The 20,016-nt window shown below is 35.2% G+C and overlaps 1 protein-coding gene across 1 annotated transcript; it reads left to right on the plus strand.

Annotated features, from left to right (window-relative positions):
- Window positions 1-4: 4 nt before the first annotated feature.
- LOC135111037 (DNA repair protein XRCC1-like) lies at window positions 5-20,015 on the plus strand. The gene is made up of 13 exons (XM_064023944.1): window positions 5-372; window positions 4,286-4,480; window positions 6,772-6,978; window positions 7,862-7,994; window positions 8,679-8,804; window positions 9,480-9,885; window positions 10,711-10,824; window positions 11,695-11,822; window positions 12,129-12,186; window positions 13,124-13,388; window positions 13,880-14,013; window positions 16,433-16,508; window positions 17,801-20,015. Exons 1-13 carry the CDS (start codon window positions 322-324, stop codon window positions 17,906-17,908), a joined length of 2,001 nt encoding a protein of 666 aa, XP_063880014.1. The 5' UTR covers window positions 5-321; the 3' UTR covers window positions 17,909-20,015.
- Window position 20,016: the final 1 nt, after the last annotated feature.

Raw genomic sequence — 20,016 nt, forward strand, 5'->3', positions numbered from 1 at the left:
ATAAACATAACACCGCTGCCTCTACCCCTCTCCACCGCCAAGCGCCTCATCTCACATGTCTGCCGCTCGGTTGATGCCCTGCACAGCACTTCCATGAGCCAGTACCAGTGTCGTGGTAAATCTCTCTCGGGTGACGCACACCGAAGTTTTGGATTCGACAACTGTGATTGAACAGTCCCTTGTCTTAGATGTCGCCATCGCCCGTCTCCGCAGGTCACAACACTGCTCACTGCACTGCCTGCTTTCCTAATACTCGGGTTAGTGGGTGGCGCGTCTTGGGAGGAGACGACTCACTCACTTGGTAAACTTATCATCACCAAAATGACGCAGATCAAGTTTACGCAGGTGTTGTCATACTCCAGTCAAGATGCTGTAAGTCATGCATTTTGTTATGCGTTTTGATTATTTTGCGAAGTGTAATAGATTCCATATATTTGTCCGCTCACAGCAGTCTTTTCTTCATGTTCACTTTGGATAATATTAAAAAAAAAAGTTTACATACGAGGGCTAGATTAGGTTAGGTTTAAATTCGTTAATTTAATGATTTCAGTGCTAATCCCTTCATTGTGTAGATCACAATAAAGAAAAGAAAACACATCATGTTTTTGCCCAGAAATAAGTCACCACCATCACAAAAGAAGTAGGGTGAGTTATTTTCGTAAAATGCTTCACTTCGTTCTGTATTTTTTTTATCTTATTTTATTTATTTATTTATTTATTTACTTATTCATTTATGGTAATTCTTAAGAAATACACCTCCACACATATCTTATTAATCTTGGTTTTATTATAGTTTAAGCCATTACACACTACGTGGTAATAACCTACCTCATTTTGTTCTTCTCACTATTCACATCATTTCTAATGATTACACTACTTGTCGGAAATTAATTATAGCGCCACAATAGGCCTGGGAATGCACAGCGCTCTCAACTTTTTCAAAGTCCACAGGTAAACATAAATGGTGTATTGTTGCCTGAACTTCAGTTGTTAGGTTAGGTTAGGTTAGGTTAGGGTTTTATTATAGTTTAAGCCATTACACACTACGTGGTAATAACCTACCTCATTTTGTTCTTCTCACTATTCACATCATTTCTAATGATTACACTACTTGTCGGAAATTAATTATAATGCCGTGGGCCGTGGGTAGAGATTGGGGACATTGGCTTAAACTATAAATTTACCTTAATCTTTTCCCCTCTCCCCCAACAAGCTTGGGGGCACGTGGGGAATCGGGTTTTTTTTCGGGGGGGGGACATAAAAGACCGATAAATGGACTTTGAAAATCTAGGGAAATTTCCCTAGGATAAAAAAAATTTTGTGGGTAATTCTTAAGAAATACACCTCCACACATATCTTATTAATCTTTTCCCCTCTCCCTCAACAAGCTTGGGGGCATGTGGGGAATCGGGTTTTTTTTTTGGGCGGGGGGACATAAAAGACCGATAAATGGACTTTGAAAATCTAGGGAAATTTCCCTAGAATAAAAAAAATTGGGGTAAAATTTAAGTTTTAACCAATACGCCAGAATAATTATATACCTAACCTAACCTAAACCGGAGGGATTGCACCCCCCCCCTGGACACCCCCCCTGGAGCATGTGCAAAAGCACCGTGCGTGTAAACCAACGCACGAACGCACACAGTGTAACTTCATCACGGACAGGTAAGCATGACGGATCTCGGGAATACTGGAGAAACTTTAACATTGTATTGTAACCTTAATATCAACAAGCAATCAGTGAAACCTTTACAGACATGTAGCTATAATACTTATATGTCTTGAAAGCACACTTTATTGAAAATAATCTTGGGTGCGTTGTTCTTAAGATTTTCCTTATTTATTTATTTATATAGGAGGGACACTGGCCAAAGACAACAAAAATTCAATAAAAAAAAGCCCACTGAGATGCCGGTCCCCGAATAGGGTCCAAAGTCTTCATCAAAAATTGAAGGATAAGTGTCTTAAAACCTCCCTCTTGAAGGAGTTCAAGTCATAGGAAGGTGGAAATACAGAAGCAGGCAGGAAGTTCCAGAGTTCGCCAGAGAAATAGATGAATGATTGAGAATACTTGTTAACTCTTGCATTAGAGAGGTGAACAGAATAGGGGTGAGAGAGTGAGGCCATGGGAGGAGAGGAGGCATCCAGTTAGCAAGATCAGAAGAGCAGTTAGTATGAAAATAGTGGTAGAAGATAGCAAGAAATGTAACACTGCAGTGATGAGAGGGAGGCTGAAGACAGTCGGTTAGAGGAGAGTTGATGAGATGAAAAACTTTTGATTCCATCCTGTCTAAAAAAGTGGTATGAGTGGAACTCCCCATACATGTGAAGCATACCCGATACATGGACAGATAAGGCCCCTGTAAAGAGTTAGCAGCTGGGGGGGTGGGGTGAGAAAAACTGGCAGAGACGAATCAGAACACCTAACTTCATAAAAGCTGTTTTAGCTAGAGATGAGATGTGAAGTTTCCAGTTCAGATTATAAGTAAAGGACAGACCGAGGAAGTTCATTGTAGAAGAGTGGGACAACTGAGTGTCACAGAAGAAGAGCAGATAGTTGTCTGGATGGTTGTGTCAAGTTGATATATGGAAGAATTGAGTTTTGAGGCACTGAACAATACTAAGTCTGCTCTGCCTGAATCAGAAATTTGGGAGAGATCAGAAGTCAGGCATTCTGTGGCTCCCCTTTGTGAACTGTTTACTTCCTGAGGGGTTGGGTGTCTACGAAAAGACGTGGGAAAGTGCAGGTTGGTTTCATCAGCGTAGAAATGGATAAGACAAGAAGTTTGGTTTAACAGATCACTGATAAATAATAGGAAGAGAGTAGGTGACAGGACAGAACCTTGAGTAACACAACTGTTAATAGATTTAGGAGAAGAACAGTGACTGTCTACCACAGCAGCAATAAAATGATTAGAAAGGAAACTTAAGATGAAGTTACAGAGAGAAGGAGTGAAGCCGTAGGAGGGTAGTTTGGAAATCAAAGCTTTGTGCCAGACTCTGTCAAAAACTTTTGATATGTCTAAGGTAACAGCAAAAGTTTCACCAAAAATCCCTAAAAGAGGATGACCAAGACTCAGTAAGGAAAGCCAGAAGATCACCAATAGAGCAGCCTTGATGGAACAGATACTGGCAATCAGATAGAATTGTGAAATTGTGAAGTGATTGATGTTTCAGAATCTTCCTGTTGAGGACAGATTCAGAATTTTAAAGAGGCAGGAAATAAGACGGTTGTTTGAGGGATTAGAATGGTCGCCCTTTTTAGAAACAGGCTGAATGTAGGCAAACTTCCAGCAAGAAGGTAAGGTAAATGTTTGATAGACAGAGTTAAAAGAGTTTGACTAGTTAAGGTGCAGACATGGAGGCACGGTTCCAGAGAACAATAGGAGGGACCCTATCGGGTCCATAAGCCTTCTGAGAGTTTAGGCCAGTGAGAACATGGAAAACATTACTGTGGAATTTAGTGGGTAGCATGTAGTAGTCAGAGGATGGAGGAGAGGGAGGAACAAGCCCTGAATCATCCAAGGTATAGTTTTTAGCAAAGGTTTGAGGTAAGAGTTTAGCTTAAGAAATTAATGAGATGGCAGTGGTACCATCAGGTTGAAATTAAGGAGGGAAAGATGAAGAAGCAAAGTTATTGGAGATGTTTTTGGCTAAGTGCCAGAAGTTACGAGAGGAGTTAGATCTTGAAAGATTTTGTCACTTTCTATTAATGAAGATCAGACATTTGTTTAGGTCATGCTGATACAGGTTGGTCTGGTTGGATAAAACCTGTGTTAACCTGTACAGGAAATTAATGGGTTAGGCTTGATTATTTTTAGCTTTTTTTTTTATGTACATACATACATGATGTAGAACTAAATTTTGATGTTAAATAAAAAAAAAAAAAAAATTGATGGACGGGGATTGGAGGATTCATTTAATGCCAACCCTGCCTTTATTTCAAATCAGCTGCCTCATGAGTAATTGTGTGATGGTACTGGTGTCACCCTCCCCTCACTCCATCTCTCCCAGTCTTGCAGCTTAGCCTCTGTGGTTGGGAAAGTTGTTATCTTTCACAGGCACAACCTGTGTGTAATCATAATGTCAAATGTGATGTGTAATTGGGTGTAATTATGTAGATAATGTGGGTAATTGTTATGTAATTGGGTGTGAATCTGTTGCTATTCTGTCGTTAATGTAGGTAGCTGGTGTGTAATTATGTGTAAGACTGGGTAATCGAGTGGTGCTTAACATATTTTTTAATTGTTGTTCTTGTAATTGTTACTATCAATTTTCCTTCCAGAATCATCCAGCAGACAACTTGCTGCGGGCAGACACATATCGAAAGTGGAAGTGTGCCCCAAATACATCTGATAAAATGGCCTTTGTAATCTTGAAGTTTGATCAGCTGACATCTATCAACTCTCTTGATATTGGTAATGATGGATCAGCACTCATTGAGGTGTTGGTGAGCAGGGAAGGAATGAATGATTACCAGGTTAGTATATCATTGGGTTGTGATGACTTTGTTATCGTAAAGAGTGTAAGCGTATCATTTTATCAATAAGGTGTGCAAAAACAATGAAATTAGCTTAGGTATAACGAAAAGAAAATATTTATGCAAGGATACTGAGATTAGTAAATATTCATTAAAAAGCTAGAGAAGTGAAGATATTTAAAAATTTTTGAGGATTGTCTATCAGCAGGTGGTCTCTTCACATTACATGTTTTCCTTAAATTCTCTCTGCTTTTCTTATTTCACACAGAACTTGGTATTTTAATGAATAGTAGAATAATAATGGATTTAAACTATCATGTAAAATTTAGATTTCAATAAATATAGTTAAGATAATGTGAATTCAAATCAAAGATGAGATTATAAATGTTTTTGCTACCATTATTTAATGATGGTTTTCATAAAGTTGAGAACATAAAACATAAGAAAATAAGGGAAGCTGCAAGAAACCATTAGGCCTAAATGCAGCAGTCCCTATATGAATCATTTCTATCTATTTCCATGTGTCATCCTCATCCATAAATTTGTTGTCTAATCTTTTAAAACACTTATGTAATGTTTAATTGAGTTCTAGGTTTTGACTACTGGATACAGTCTTAGTAGTTGGTTGTTATAAGTAAGGGAATGCAGTAAAAGAGCCAAGCTAACCAATTAAATTTTAGGCTTAACCCCTTTGTTACGGACTCTGTGACCCTCATGGATACCTCCCCCTCCCCACGAGTTTTTTGTGGTGATGGCTTCTTGATGAATTCCTTCTTTACTCCCTTCAGGAAACAGGTCCTCTCAATAAAACACTGCCTCATACTTTGTTGTGATGATGTGCACATACTTGGTATCTCTGAATTTTACTAGGAGAATTTCATCTTTCCTGGAGAATAGTGTTTGGCTTCTGCTTAGAGATTAATTTTTCATAATAAGTGGGATTCCTCTGTCTGGCTGTATTGTTCCTGTGGTTAGTGTGCCCCTCTCCAGCAAAAACTGAGCAAGGTGAAGTGAAAAGTATCAGTCATCGAGTATTACATAGTGTCCTTTATTCAGAAAGTCCAGTATCAAATATACAGGCACTTTTTCAGACTTGGATAAGGCTGATAACTCTAGAATATGTAAATTATCATCATAAAGACAATTGCTGCATAGACAAAAGTTCCAGGTATAACCTCTAGTCTTGTGGGAGCTTGAGGCCAAACTGTTTCCTTTTCATTTTTATATACTGGCAAGAAAGAGACTGCCCCTTGTAGAGAATAAGACTCTCATCTACAACAAAATTCTCCCCAGCAGAAAAGTACTTGGTATTTTTTTCCACAGAATGTTTAAAAATGATGAAAGTCTAGTTATTTGGCCTTTTTTCCTATAGTCAGGATGTGAGTAACGAATGAAATGTTGAATCTGTGAAAATCTGTTCCTACTCATTACAGCAGCAGAGCAGAGATGCTCCAGTAGTCTGATATCTTAGGCAATTTGTTGACCCATATCAGTAACTGTAGACATAAGAAGTTATTCATCTCATCTTTTGTGAAATCATGCCACTTCTTTCCCGTAAAATTGTCGTAATTTTTTTTTGGGTTGTACGTGAAAACTTGGTTGCATGGACATTCGTCTGCAAGCGCAGTGATTCTATCACCTTGTCTGACTTGAATAGCTGGAAGCAGTCCAGAGCATTCATGTCATTCCTTGGTACATGAGGATGAACACCAGAAAAATACTCAGGGCAGGAACAGTGCCAGGACAATGATCAACAAAGGGATCAGCCATGAGTGTTAAGGATTGTAAGGGTGCTGAGATTGTGGGGCTGTGTGGTGTTTCTTCATCATCACCATTCACATCATTCATTTTCCTCATTACTGCTTGCCTTGCTGTCCTTCTCTGACAAATAGTCTTCATTTGAGTCCCTTATGAAACCTTTTGATTGAGTTTCATTATCATTTGACCTTTGTAAGTAATTTTCAAGAGTCATATTATGCTCAGAATCACTCTCCAACAGAGGAAAAGATGCCATGACACAACATATATTAATCATACACTGCCACCCCCCTATCCCCCATCTGACTTTGTATCACCACCACCCAAGGCCAATGTCCTTGAAACACAAGGTGCTAACTGGTCATGTTATCACTACATAAGAATCATACAAACCAAAAAAATAAAGTCCTGTGTATCATCAATAAGCAATGACGTATGCATGTACTTCATCAGTTTCTTAGCCAAAATTTTATGTGAAGTACTATGGTACTATGGTACAATTTGTCTTTGAATGCATCCTTTTTATATTTCAGGTGCTGCTTGTTTCATCTGCCTTCATGAGTCCAGCAGAATCAAGAAATGGTACAGACTTACACCGAGTGCGCATGTTTGGACCTGAAAAATTGAACAAAAATGTTGCTGAACAAAAATGGGATCGATTGAAGGTTGTCTGCACACAGCCATTCAATACAAAGATGCAGTATGGACTCTCTTTCATTACTGCCAGATCTCTTGAGAATGTGAGTAAAATGTAAAAAGTATTGATTTAGTAAGCTGAATCATCCACATGTCTTTGTATTTAAAGTAGATCAGTAAAGTGGATTGACAAATTCTATTAAGTGCAGCATATGGTTGGTGAAGGAAATCACACAAAAAAAGTATCTTGGTAACAGAGAATTACAAGTAGGTGGAAGAAGCTCAGGAAGTTGATCCTGCTTATCTTCAGAGGGCTCTCCTTGTATATGGAACGTGGACTAAAGGAAATGTGTGCAAACTGTAATGCTTTGTGACTGTGAGACTTGACTTGTTGACTAGAGTTTTTGTGAGGTTGGAACATACTGCATACTAAAAAGAAAATAATAACCATGATATCAATTCCTGTTATATAGGCTTGTTATGATCGTAACTGTCCCAAAATATTTTCCCAGCTGCTGCTTTGTGAGGTAGTTGGTTCCAGCCCCATATAACTACTTAATGGCCACCCCATGTTAGATCTCTTAAAAACAGGCATCAAATATAGATAGGTGAATTATAATTATAGGTAATTATAATTCAGTAGTAATATTATTCTTTAGAAATATGAATAGATTGCATGGAATAGACAGTGAGTGTGTTAAGATTGCCTGCAAGAATAGGAGGGTAGGTTGTTGGGATATGTAAGAGAGAGAGAGAGAGAGAGAGAGAGAGAGAGAGAGAGAGAGAGAGAGAGAGAGAGAGAGAGAGAGAGAGAGAGAGAACTGCAATGTGTATGGACAGGTTAGTGGATGGTATGTTGTGTCCATCCTCTCCTTGGAGTTCTTTACAATAATCATTAGAGAATACCAGACCAGAGAAATATATATCTTCTTATAACTAAGGTGTTAAAGAGATATTGTAATTATATTTTTATCTCTTATTTATTAGGGGAAGCAAGAGTCATCCCAAAAGATAACCCAACTTGGAAAATTCAAACTCAGAATGGAAGATGATTCTGATTCCATAACCATAGGCTCTATGTTTGCCAAGAGGAATGAGAAAACTCCATTGCCCTCAACTGGTGAGTGGCTAGGGAGTTTAAGTAAGTTATGATGTGATGATTATCTTTAATGAGAGTGAAGATCAAGAGAGACAAAGGTGTTACAAAGTGAGTTTAGTCCTTACTAGTTTCACTCTTGGCTTCTTCAAGGGAACTAAAGAAGCCAAGAGCAAGACTAGTCAAGAATAAACCTCAAAACACTTCTTGACCTCCATCCAAACTTGTTTGAATTTCTTGCCATTATCTCTGATATTTACTTCCATATTGAGGATGGTAGACAAGTTACAAGATGCTATGGGTATCATTTGATAACTTCCAAGAAAAATTAGGAAATGAAAAGAGGATTGGTATCACAGGAGCAAAGGTCAATTAGTGAACATTGGATATTTGATTACTATTTATATAGAAACTCAATATTAAATGATTCATCCTAGCCATATCCTCAAACCAGAATTATTTTAATCCATGGCAATCTTAACTTTTATAAGTGTTGATCAGCATTTTTTTTTTTTTCTGAAATTTTAAAAATGGAAAACCTAGAAACTCAGTATTTTCTTTCCATGGATATGATCTTAACACCAGAGCTTGCATTTGACAACAGACAAGACCAAATAATTTTAAAATCAAATAAGTTTGAGATTTCTTTCCATCTAATATGATTTATTAAGTGTTCATGATAAAGCATAAATACTTTTTTGGTACCAGAACCAGGATCAATTAGAGCAGCATCAAGAGAAATAGCTGCTGCTGCTTCTTCTTTAGAGACTCTGAAGAGAAAGGACCCACCATCAGATGGAAATCCAAGTCAACTTAAGAAAAAAGGAGCTGCAGGTAACTCATGCTTGTTAGAAACAAGAGAGAACATCTTTTGAAATACTGATTAATTATTTTACAAAGAGACTCATGACCAATTGAATGTGAAATCATAAAATGCTAAAGGAACAACTAATGAAAGAAATTAAATTTCATCATTATTATAATTTTTTTCAGATGTTTCTGACTCAGAAGAGCTCAATTACTGAGGCTGTAATTGTGAATATACTTATAAAGCATGCTGCAGTAATTAGCTTTACATGGCATTAGCATATCCTTTTAGAAAAGCTCTGAGCATACAATCTTTTATATCACACGCAGTAATATCATATCTTAAGTACATAGAAAATTCGTAAAGCAGTCACAAACACCAACTCCTATTGATCTGTCTATCTATTTATATCTGATGGTGTAATTAAGAAGTCCCCTAAGGAGTTGGCTGCACAGAAGTCCTTTTTTTCCTGTCCTTGAATTTTGTCCTTCCTTGCTCCATTCCTTCCTTTTTTCCTCACTCCTTTCCCTCACACATTCCAGTGCTCCCATTTCACTGGATGCTGCCATCTTTTCAGTCATCAGTCCATCATATACATACATACTCTGGAAATCTCTTAAGCTTGACAACCATACATTGGCCTCCCATTCTTCTGTAGGTACCTTGACACTGGGTGTTTAGCTGTTTTCTTTGGTTTCCAGAGTCAGTGAGGTCACCCATAATCAAAAACACTCCATCAAGCTCTCATACAACTAATGAGAGTAAAGGAAAGCAAAATGAGAAGCAAAGCAAAGCCAGTTCCAAACCAGAAAAAACAGAAGGAAAACCAACCTCAAAGAACAATGGAGGAAGAGAAGAGAAAGAAATGAAGAAGAAAGAAAATAAAAAGAGGAATAAAGAAAATTCTAACAGTAAACCTTCATCATCAAAAGCTGACACCCAGGAGACTCAGAGAAAGAAATCAAAACCTTTTAGTTCCCTCATGGATAATGTTGTGTTTGTAATGAGTGGCTATGAAAACCCTGAGCGTTCTGTCCTCCGGGACAAACTGATAGAGATGGGCGCCCAGTACAGATCTGATTGGAAGCCCGGATGCACCCACCTCATGTAAGTTTTTATTATGCCATATTCATATGTACTGTATATAATATTGAGGTGTTTACGTAGATAATTTTGAAGTCTTTCGGGTTAAATATTTGTCTGAAAAAACTGTTCATATATAAAATAATGATGTGCTGCAATGAGAAGCAATTAGCTTCAAAGATGTAATTGGAAATCATTTAAGGGAATTTATCCTGTGCCACTTCACAGAGCTATGATTTTAAAATGTGAGTTAAAATAGTGCACCACCAACATCCAACATTATATTGAACAAATCTGGTTTACTTAATCATTTGTTAAAGGAAAGCCTTAAAATGTGGTAACAAGTGATATTTTTTTAAACTTAATTTTTAGTTGTTCACATTATGTTAATTTCCTGATCCAATATGATATCAATATTTATCTGCCTATCGGTTTATATGTGCACATACGTTTTTATAATATACATATATATTTATATAGAGTATGCTCTTGAATGCAGTGAAATTCAGTGATATGCACTACATACTCAACCAAAAATAATTTCTTGGCATAAGCCTAGACCTCAAGTAGTGCTATCCATAGATCTCTGAGAAAATTAATTATGAAGGCAAGAATACAATAGTGTGGTCCACAGCATGACTTCACTGACAAGCTAGTAATCAATAACCAACATTGAAGTGCCTTGGTGTTTCTGTGCCCTTCATACTATTTTGTACATAACAGATCCCTATTTCTTGTAATAACACAGATACAATGGGTCTTGCTCCTACATATTTTGAAATTTTGGGATTGAACATTCTGAGATGAATGAAACTAGTCATGAAATGAATATTGTATATCTTCCTGCAGATGTGCCTTTATCAACACCCCAAAGTACCGGCAAGCAAAGGGGAAGGGAAAGATCGTCACAGGAAAGTGGATTACAGAGTGTTACAAGAATAAAATTAGATACCCATGGAGAAGGTAATCAGCAGTTCACATTAAAAATTTTATATTATCATCAAATGAAGCAGAGGGTTGTCCTTACATGTTATTCCTCATTGATTCCTGAGATACGTTATCTCCATTACACTCAATCTCTTCCCTTATGTTCTAATATTTCATGATTCTGTGCCTCACAATCCCTCAGAAAATCTCTTTGCATCAGTTCCAAACAGTCTACAACTTAATACTCTACTCATTTCTCCTGATATATCCTTTACTTAATTCATTCTGAACTTTATTTATACTTCTATTCCTCCATCCATTATAATTTGCAATCATAGATACTTGAAGCAGTCTACCCAGTTTAGTACTATGTTGATTCTAATACAAACAATACTTTCCTCTTATTCTTTGATATTTTATTCTTATGCTGATTTAATATCAATTTCTACCTTTCACACAACCTCTGCCAACTTTCTCCATCTGTCTCTTTACCAGGCTGATATCCCCAGGGAAAGCATGAACTGAGATGAGACACTGGCCCTTCCCCTCCTGCTCTTACTCACTCTCATAGTCACACCTACAAGGATTCCTATGAATAAATTGTAATCACATCTTAGCCTTTAGGTGTCTATGGAGGAGAGTACTAATATTGACAAAACATACTATGTGATGGTTAGTTGCACAGTATACCATCAGAGCCCAGCAGCAAAAGTAATTTATACCACAACATCATGAATAAAGTTTTAAGACTAATATATTATAATTATCTTGTCTTTGCTGACTATTAGATTTCTGAATGTAGAATGTTTAACTAAATGAATAGGATTTCCAGGAATTCTCTTTAGATGGTTGATCTAGGTTATGTATTAATACTTGTGAAGATTAACATGACCATATTGATTCTAGGTATGGACTAGAAAAGCATAAAGATGGAATAGAAAGTGAAGAAGAGATTTGGGCTGAAGAACTTTTACCAAAAGTGTCACAACCAAAACCCGAAGCAGCTTCACCTCCAAGGCCTACATATAATTCAGGTAATTACATACTAAATACTCGCCATTGGATTCATTTTGTGTAAGAATTTATTCTCTTTACATATTACTCAACAGAGTTGTCATATGCACTGTATTAAGTTGAAGATTCTGTGTATTATATACTGAAAGTTTTTTGGAAAGTAAGGATTATATATATATATATATATATATATATATATATATATATATATATATATATATATATATATATATATATATATATATATATATATATATATATATATATATATATATATATGTATTCCAGTGTAAAGATGTCCTTAAATGTTCATATTATCTTGACAGATATGGGAGATGATTGCTATTATAGTAATGATGAAGATACTGATGATGAGATCCAGAAGTAAGTAGTATTTTAGTGTAGTACATGATTTTTGAAATGAAATTAAACTACTTAGCTTGATATAATGATTTTAATACTGTGGAACCTTGTTCCTCGAACTTAATTTGTTCCTGAATGCTATTTGAAATCTGAAACGTTTGGAAGCTGAAACTATTTTCCCCATAGCAATCTCTGTAAAATGGATTAATCTGTTCCCAGTCACTTGTCCACCCACGGCTTATGACAAATGCTCCCACTGCTAAGTTAGCTGCTCCACGACATATCCAGCTCAGAAATTATTTATCCAGAAAGGATGTATTGAATGAACTTAGTGACACGGAACTCCTCAGTTGTTTAGACTGTGCAGGTATTCTACTTTGTCACCAGTCTAGTGAGGGAAGCCTTACAGAATGACACAGAGAGAAGCAGCCCACTTACAGCCAAAATGTAGGTGATCATAGCACGTAGACATCTTGCTTCTGGAAGCTACTGGGAAAATGCAGACATCTTGCTGGTGGGAAAGGTACTGGGAAAATGCAGTTGTGCAGTAGTGATGGGGTTGTGGGTCATCAAGAGAGCCACAGGTGGCTCAGGATTACTCCTCAGCCAGCCGAAAGCTGTTTGTTTACATTGAGGCTCTTAAATGGGATCACATTTGCCTTATTTCAAGGATTGAGTTACTGTCTTACTCACTGCCTCTCTTCCAATATGAAAAATGAAGAAAATTATAGAAACTATAAAGTAGTAATAAACAGCAGCTTTTGGTTTGTCTTTTAGCATTTGAAATCGTTACTTCGTTTGAGAACCAAATTTTGGTACAGCAACCAAAGCAATTATGAGTTCAAAATTTTGTTTGAAAACTGATTTGTTTGGGAAAGAAGGCATTCACTAACTGAGGTTCCACTGTACCTTATTTCTTCTGATAGAAAAATCATTATTGTAATTTTCCATTTTCCAGAGTCATTGATAAACAACAAAAGAATAAACCTGATGTTACCAGTGACAATGAAGCAAGGACCACCAACAGTTCTAAAAGGAACAGTGGTGGGTCATCCTCAGAAAGAGACAAAGTCATAACCATCAAGCCATCTGAGAAGGATAGTGAAAGACATGAATATGAAAGAAGTCACCATCCTGAAAATAATAAAGATTGTTCAACAACTAATGGCATTAAGGACAGCAGTGATGAAGAAATCTATGATGATGACACCGATATAGATGAAGTAAGTGTGTAACATCATGTAGTGATTTGTTTTGAGTCATAATTCCATCATACATTAAAATTTTGAGTTTATTTTATCATTTCCATGCTTTGTCATATTCACAGTCCTGCAGTTCTTGGCCTTTGTAACCTCTTGCAGTTGAGCCATCTCATTAAACTGCTAGCTATTCTAGGGCTTGTCATTTCCTGTTCATCTGTTCTCAGTCATTACTCAAAAAACTATTCAGTTTTAAACTTATTTGGATATCTGTAGAATACATAAGAAAAAAAAAAAAAAAAAAAAAAAAAAAAAAAAAAATATATATATATATATATATATATATATATATATATATATATATATATATATATATATATATATATATATATATATATATATATATATATGTATGTATGTATGTATGTATGTATTTTTTTATTACAGGTGTACTGTTATTTTTGTACCTATTTCATGGATACAAATAATAGGGATGTTTAATTTTCTCTATTCAGGAACTACCAGACACTTCTTCCCTGCCATTACCCACACTTGGAGACTATTTCAAAGGGAAAAGTTTTTTCTTTTATGGTGACATGGCAGAAGACACAAGGAAACTCCTGACACGCTTCATAACAGCTTATGCTGGGTAAGTATCTACTAGTCATGCATATGTATACATGTTATCTATGCAACTAATTGCATAGATATAGAGCATAAAAGAAACAAAATCATGAAATGACTCACCATTATGTACAATATTTATTTTTATATATATATATATTTTTTTTCTACTTATGCCCTTGGTTAATTTATTCTTATAAAGATTGCTGTAACCATAGTAATGCCCTTTTTTTTTAACATTTGTTGATTACAATTCCCTGCCACTTGCCTATCTCACTTGGTGTAGTCTTTTGTTAATATAATGGATAAATAATAACCAAAATACATTAGATACTCTCATCCTCCTCAGAGACTGCTAAGGTACTACGTCATTTAAATTTTTCTTGAAACATAAGTGTGCTTATGTTCACAGTTAATTTGTTATTTTTATCTAGTCAGCTAGTCAGGTTCTTAAAATTTGACAGTTAAGAAAATGGAAGCTGTCCATTTCTGTGACAGTCAGGAGAGAGTTCATCTCCATATAAATTAATTTGTTTGAATATGATATGTTGTTTTCTCTACATTTTCACAGTTAGCTCAGTTCCCATTTGGTTTTATCAATTGCTAACCTTTTACTTTGTTTTCATACCAGATTCTAGAACTGGATTGATTTTTTTATGAATATCATATTAGCAATTTTGTTATTTTCTGTTTTTCTTTGTGTGTCTGTATTCTTACCCAATTCTGATCTAAATGTACTTTTACAGGATTGAGTCTAGTTTGTAATGTTGTGCCTTTTAAAATTGATTTATGATATTTATATTTAAATCTTTGAATGCTCCTTGTACACACAACTTTGTCAGTCAATGCATTCCATTGTCTGATTGCTGTAAAAAAAAAAAAAAAAAAAAAAAAAAAAAAAAAAAATATATATATATATATATATATATATATATATATATATATATATATATATATATATATATATATATATATATATATATATATATATATATATATATATATATATATATATATATATATATATATATATATCCTCACATCTTCACTTTTTTTTTTATACACAATTTCTTACTTTGTCCTCTTAGTGTTGATTGTTGTGGTACCACAAAATCCATGATATTAATTTCTTTCAACACATTTGTACTTCAAGATCATCTTAGTTTGTTTTTGTTTCTCTTCTAATATTGTGAGTTTGCCAAGCCTTTATAGCTAACATCTTTCAGTTCTGGTATCCATTTTGTTCCTGCTGTTTGTACTTTCTCTATCTTTTCAACATGTTTTTGCAGATGTTGATTCCAAACTGGTAAACTCTGGAACTCCTTGTCTGCTTCTGTATTTCTACCTTCCTATGACTTGAATTCCTTCAAGAGGGAGGTTTCAAGACACTTATCCTTCAATTTTTTTACTACCGCTTTGGACTTTTTTCTGGGACTGGCATCTTAGTGGGGTTTTTATTGTACTGGATTTTTGTTGCCCTTGGCCAGTGTCCCTCTTACATAAAAAAAAAGAAAAAAAATACTGCTGCATATTTCAATGTTATTCTTATAAATGTGATTATTTTTTTTGTCATTTCCTCATCTATAAATACTATCCTAATATACATCAACAAGTGATGTATGTTTCTTACTTTTGTCATTTATATGGTGTTCTGGTGATAGCCTGCTGTTTTTCATTATACCTAGGTCTTCTTCCTTTTCCGATGTTTGAATTTTGCAATCTAATTTATAATTCAAATCAGATCTTTTGACTTCTGTCAAATTTTATCACATGACATTTATCTACATTGAAATTCATTTCCTGTATTTAACTATATTTATAGTCCCATGACATGTGTGTGTGTGTGTGTGTGTGTGTGTGTGTGTGTGTGTGTGTGTGTGTGTGTGTGTGTGTGTGTGTGTGTGTGTGTTGAAGTGGTGCATGCACAAACACACAAATAAAAAAAAAAAAAAAATGCGTTAACTCGTCTGTGCATGTATAAAATAATAGTTTTCATGACATCTTATCCTTTCAAAGAGAACTTTGCCTCAGCTTTGCTCCTTACACGCTGTTCATCCTCCAAGAGTCTGTGGTCATATATATTATAGAAAAAGATAATATCTGAATTGATTAAAGATACATTGGCAATTGACCTAACTGCAATATATTATGAGAGAGAGAGAGAGAGAGAGAGAGAGAGAGAGAGAGAGAGAGAGAGAGAGAGAGAGAGAGAGAGAGAGAGAGAGAGAGAATTTACTGTTTTCTTGTTGGCATATGCGATTGCCATTACTTCCATGATTTTAATAGGGTATTTGAATCACATTTATGTACTCGTACATTATATTATAAAATTGATCTTGCAACATAGTATATATATATATATATATATATATATATATATATATATATATATATATATATATATATATATATATATATATATATATATATATTTGTCTTTTCAGAGAAATTGAAGACTACATGACTGAGAAAGTTAATTTTGTACTCAGTGATAACAGATGGGATGAAAACTTTGAAGAGGTAAGTTTACACACACACACACACACACACACACACACACACACACACACACACACACACTACTCTAGTACTCACATTGTGATTTTTTGTGTAGGAAATGTATTTGATCTGGCAGATGGAAGAGTGTAGTTGGTATGGAGAACGAGAATCTTGCAGTAACTTAAATGTATACTAGTGGTCGGTGGTGAATATCCTTCTTTGAAGCTAATATTCAAACCATTATCATTATATTTATGAACTGGATTAGAAATAAAGCAGCAGAATCATGGGTGGAAAGTAATGATACTGAAAATGAGTCTGCTGTGCATTGGCAGTGAACTGTAAAATATGATTGATTTAGGGATTAGGTGGTGAAAGACTTACAAGTGAATAGGAGAATTTCAAAGAGCTAATGGTTCTTCGTCAATTGAAGTTTACAAAATGTAGAGTTGACATGTCATGTGTAATGCTTTATAATAATCAAATTTTACTTATTAGAGTGTTATATTGCTAGTAGTAGTAGTAGTAGTAGTTTATTGACAAAGTACCATTACAAATTGATAAGATACATATTATTCTGATCTCTACTTCGTCCAAATTGAATTGATAAGTCACATTATGTAGAGAGCCGCTTACTAGGTATTAATAACTAAACAAATTATCTTAAGTTTAAGAACTTTCCTACTGAGTACATAGAAAATACAAAAAAGAAATTCACCGAAATAAAACATGACACGTACATTTAAATGCAAAAATTACCAGAGCTTAGAGAATATAAGTAAAATACACTGATAGATGGAGAAGTGGACAGTTAAAAATCAGATGAGGTTGAGAGCATCAGTGAAATAGCGAGAATGGGAGAGATTGTGTTGGATGACTAAATGAAGAAGTAAAAAGAAGAGTGTCAGACCATAGAAGACATAAAGAGTATTAGGTTATGAGGAATGGTCCACAACACAAAGGCATTAATAGACAAGTTACACACCTTCATGAGCTGCCATCAGATGACAAATGGTTGTATGATTTAGTTATGGAATGTTCTTTTCAAAACAATGCTGATGATGCTGATAGTATTTATTAGTTAAATTTGAGAGCAAGGTGAAAGGATTTGGAGAGAAAGTAGAAGGGTTGAAGGCATAAGATACTAGAAGAAAAAAAATATGAAATTGTAATTAGTGAGAGAAGAATGACAAAGGAAAGTAGAATGGAAGAAATAGTAGAGTGGCATAGATGAGAAGAAAGTGAGAATCAAGTGACCATAGTAATTATGTGAAATGCAGGAAATTCATACATGATGTTTTTTGTCATTACAGGCTCTGAATGACAATCCAGCCCTTCAGTTTGTCAAACCTCAGTGGATCTGGCAGTGCTGTGATAAAAAGAAACTTGTTCCGCACCAGCCTTTCCTGATCGTACCTTAGGAGTAAGTAAAGGTTGGTATATCCATTTTGAATAAAAAGTACAAATATTCAGAAAATGTTGAAACTTATTTTAAAATGTATCTACATGAACCAGAGAAAATATTGTGTTCACTTCATGTGCATACCAGAGTATTTTTTTAAATATTTACTGTTCAGGTTCATGGTTATTGCCATTTACATGGCTTCTGCAGGCTAGAGCACATCAGTTCTATAATGTTATACAATACACTGCCAATACTGAATGGAAATATGAATAATAAATGTGTTTTTTTAGTTTTCAATGATAAGTTTGTCATATTGCTAATTTTTATACTTCATATTATTTCTAGATAAAAACTTGTGAAGTGTGAAACTTGTTAATGCCACCTAATTGCTTGTTTCACCTTCATATTTTTATAGTATAATTGAATTTAGAACTTGTATATTCATATTTACTAAAATTATATTCAGTTTCTCAGAATTATGAATTTAGAAAAAGGAGAAATAAACTCAAATAAAATTAAATGTGAGGTTTGTCCACACAACATGTCTCCACAAAGTTCATCCTATTTAGAGCAGTCTCTAGACTAGGAATCCATTGGAGACTGGGATTTGTAGCCCAGATCAATTCTGTAAAGGATGTGAAGGTGGTATTCTTGTAGGCCACCTGTGGTTGGGAGATATACTTGGCTGGTGATGTCCAGTTTGTATATTTACTGAGTATTGCTCACTTATAATTCGCAGAAGCTTTTATGGACAACAGGAACTGACGTGTTACTCGCTGGGATGTTATTAGTATTCTGTTTGAATCGAGATGGTGGCTTCCCTTATCTGTTTGAGTGTGATGACATGACCTCCATGGTATTTTGCTGTTGGTAGATTCTATATATTGCAACTAATTAATCAGGTATAAATACAAAATCACTTCACTCAAATTAATTATATTTTAAATTTTACCCAGCCTTGATTTTTTATTTTTTTAACATTTTGCCAACACACACACACACACACACACACACACACACACACACACACACACACACTTTATACACAATTGGCACACCTCATAACTAGAACTACCACACATTGAAACACTTGTGTAGAGTAGAAAAGAGGCATACATGACCTGCATGACAGGAGCTTCAGAAAAATTAGAACTAACAGCTACTAAATTTTTATTAGTAGAGGATATCTCTGTGCACATCATACAAAGAACAGCCCCAAGTTTGGGGCTGTTTTTATGTCAAGGATATTTTTGGAATAAAGTTCACTTTATACCACTGGAACCAATCTTTGATGAGGTTTGCATTATGACAGTGCACCATCTTGTTGCAAGATCTTGGCACTGGTAGCCACTAAACATATTGACTAACATATGATTCAGGATCTTCAGGTATACCTTAGTGTTTACTCTTGGACCTTTTGGAAGGAAAAAAGGACAGCTAAGTTACCAGAAGTGTACTCATACCATAAGGTAAAGAGAGTGCTTAACAGTCACTACTGTAAGTGATGCATAAAGGGGACACCATATGTACTTTGATTTTCCTGCCATTACTAATTTAGAAAGTGGGCTTATAAGTATCTTCCAATCCATCACATCCCACCTTTTTAATCATTGAAAATATTGCTTCTCTTTCATTGTCTTGCAGTAAGGTTACATTACCTATATATATGACTCTTAATGGTACAAAATACCATATTTCCAAGCAGTTTTGGTTTCTGTATATTTAGCTATTTGGCTTTAAGCCCATGATTCACATCCAGCTGCTTTTTAATAGCTCTGAAAGTGTGATCATAAATTTTTGGGGTGTGCCTACCTCCATGTTTGTAGTAAGGGACCTCTGTGTGTGTGTGTGTGTGTGTGTGTGTGTGTGTGTGTGTGTGTTATGTTAGCCTATAGCACCTGTAGGCAATATTTTTTGAGTAATGCCTGTTGCCCAGAAAAGCTCTGCAGCACACACAGTTGGAAATATATCTCATACAGCATGTAGATGATCACTGGCCATTTGATGATAGAGAAAAAAAATTACCAGCTCCTGATGGGACTTAGACTTGTTCACCAGTTAGCCACAAATGAGTATACAATTGCAGATTTTTCTAATGATCAAAATAAATACAGTGAAACCAAT

The sequence above is a fragment of the Scylla paramamosain genome, chromosome 21, assembly GCF_035594125.1.
Source record: "Scylla paramamosain isolate STU-SP2022 chromosome 21, ASM3559412v1, whole genome shotgun sequence".
Taxonomy (NCBI): Eukaryota; Metazoa; Arthropoda; class Malacostraca; order Decapoda; family Portunidae; genus Scylla; species Scylla paramamosain.

Excerpts from the sequence above, each read along its gene's own strand:
- LOC135111037 (XM_064023944.1), top strand. The coding sequence starts at position 322 with ATGACGCAGATCAAGTTTACGCAGGTGTTGTCATACTCCAGTCAAGAT. Across the intron at positions 9,886-10,710 it reads CCCGGATGCACCCACCTCAT|ATGTGCCTTTATCAACACCC; the intron begins GTAAGTTTTTAT and ends ATCTTCCTGCAG. Across the intron at positions 13,389-13,879 it reads ATGACACCGATATAGATGAA|GAACTACCAGACACTTCTTC; the intron begins GTAAGTGTGTAA and ends TTCTCTATTCAG.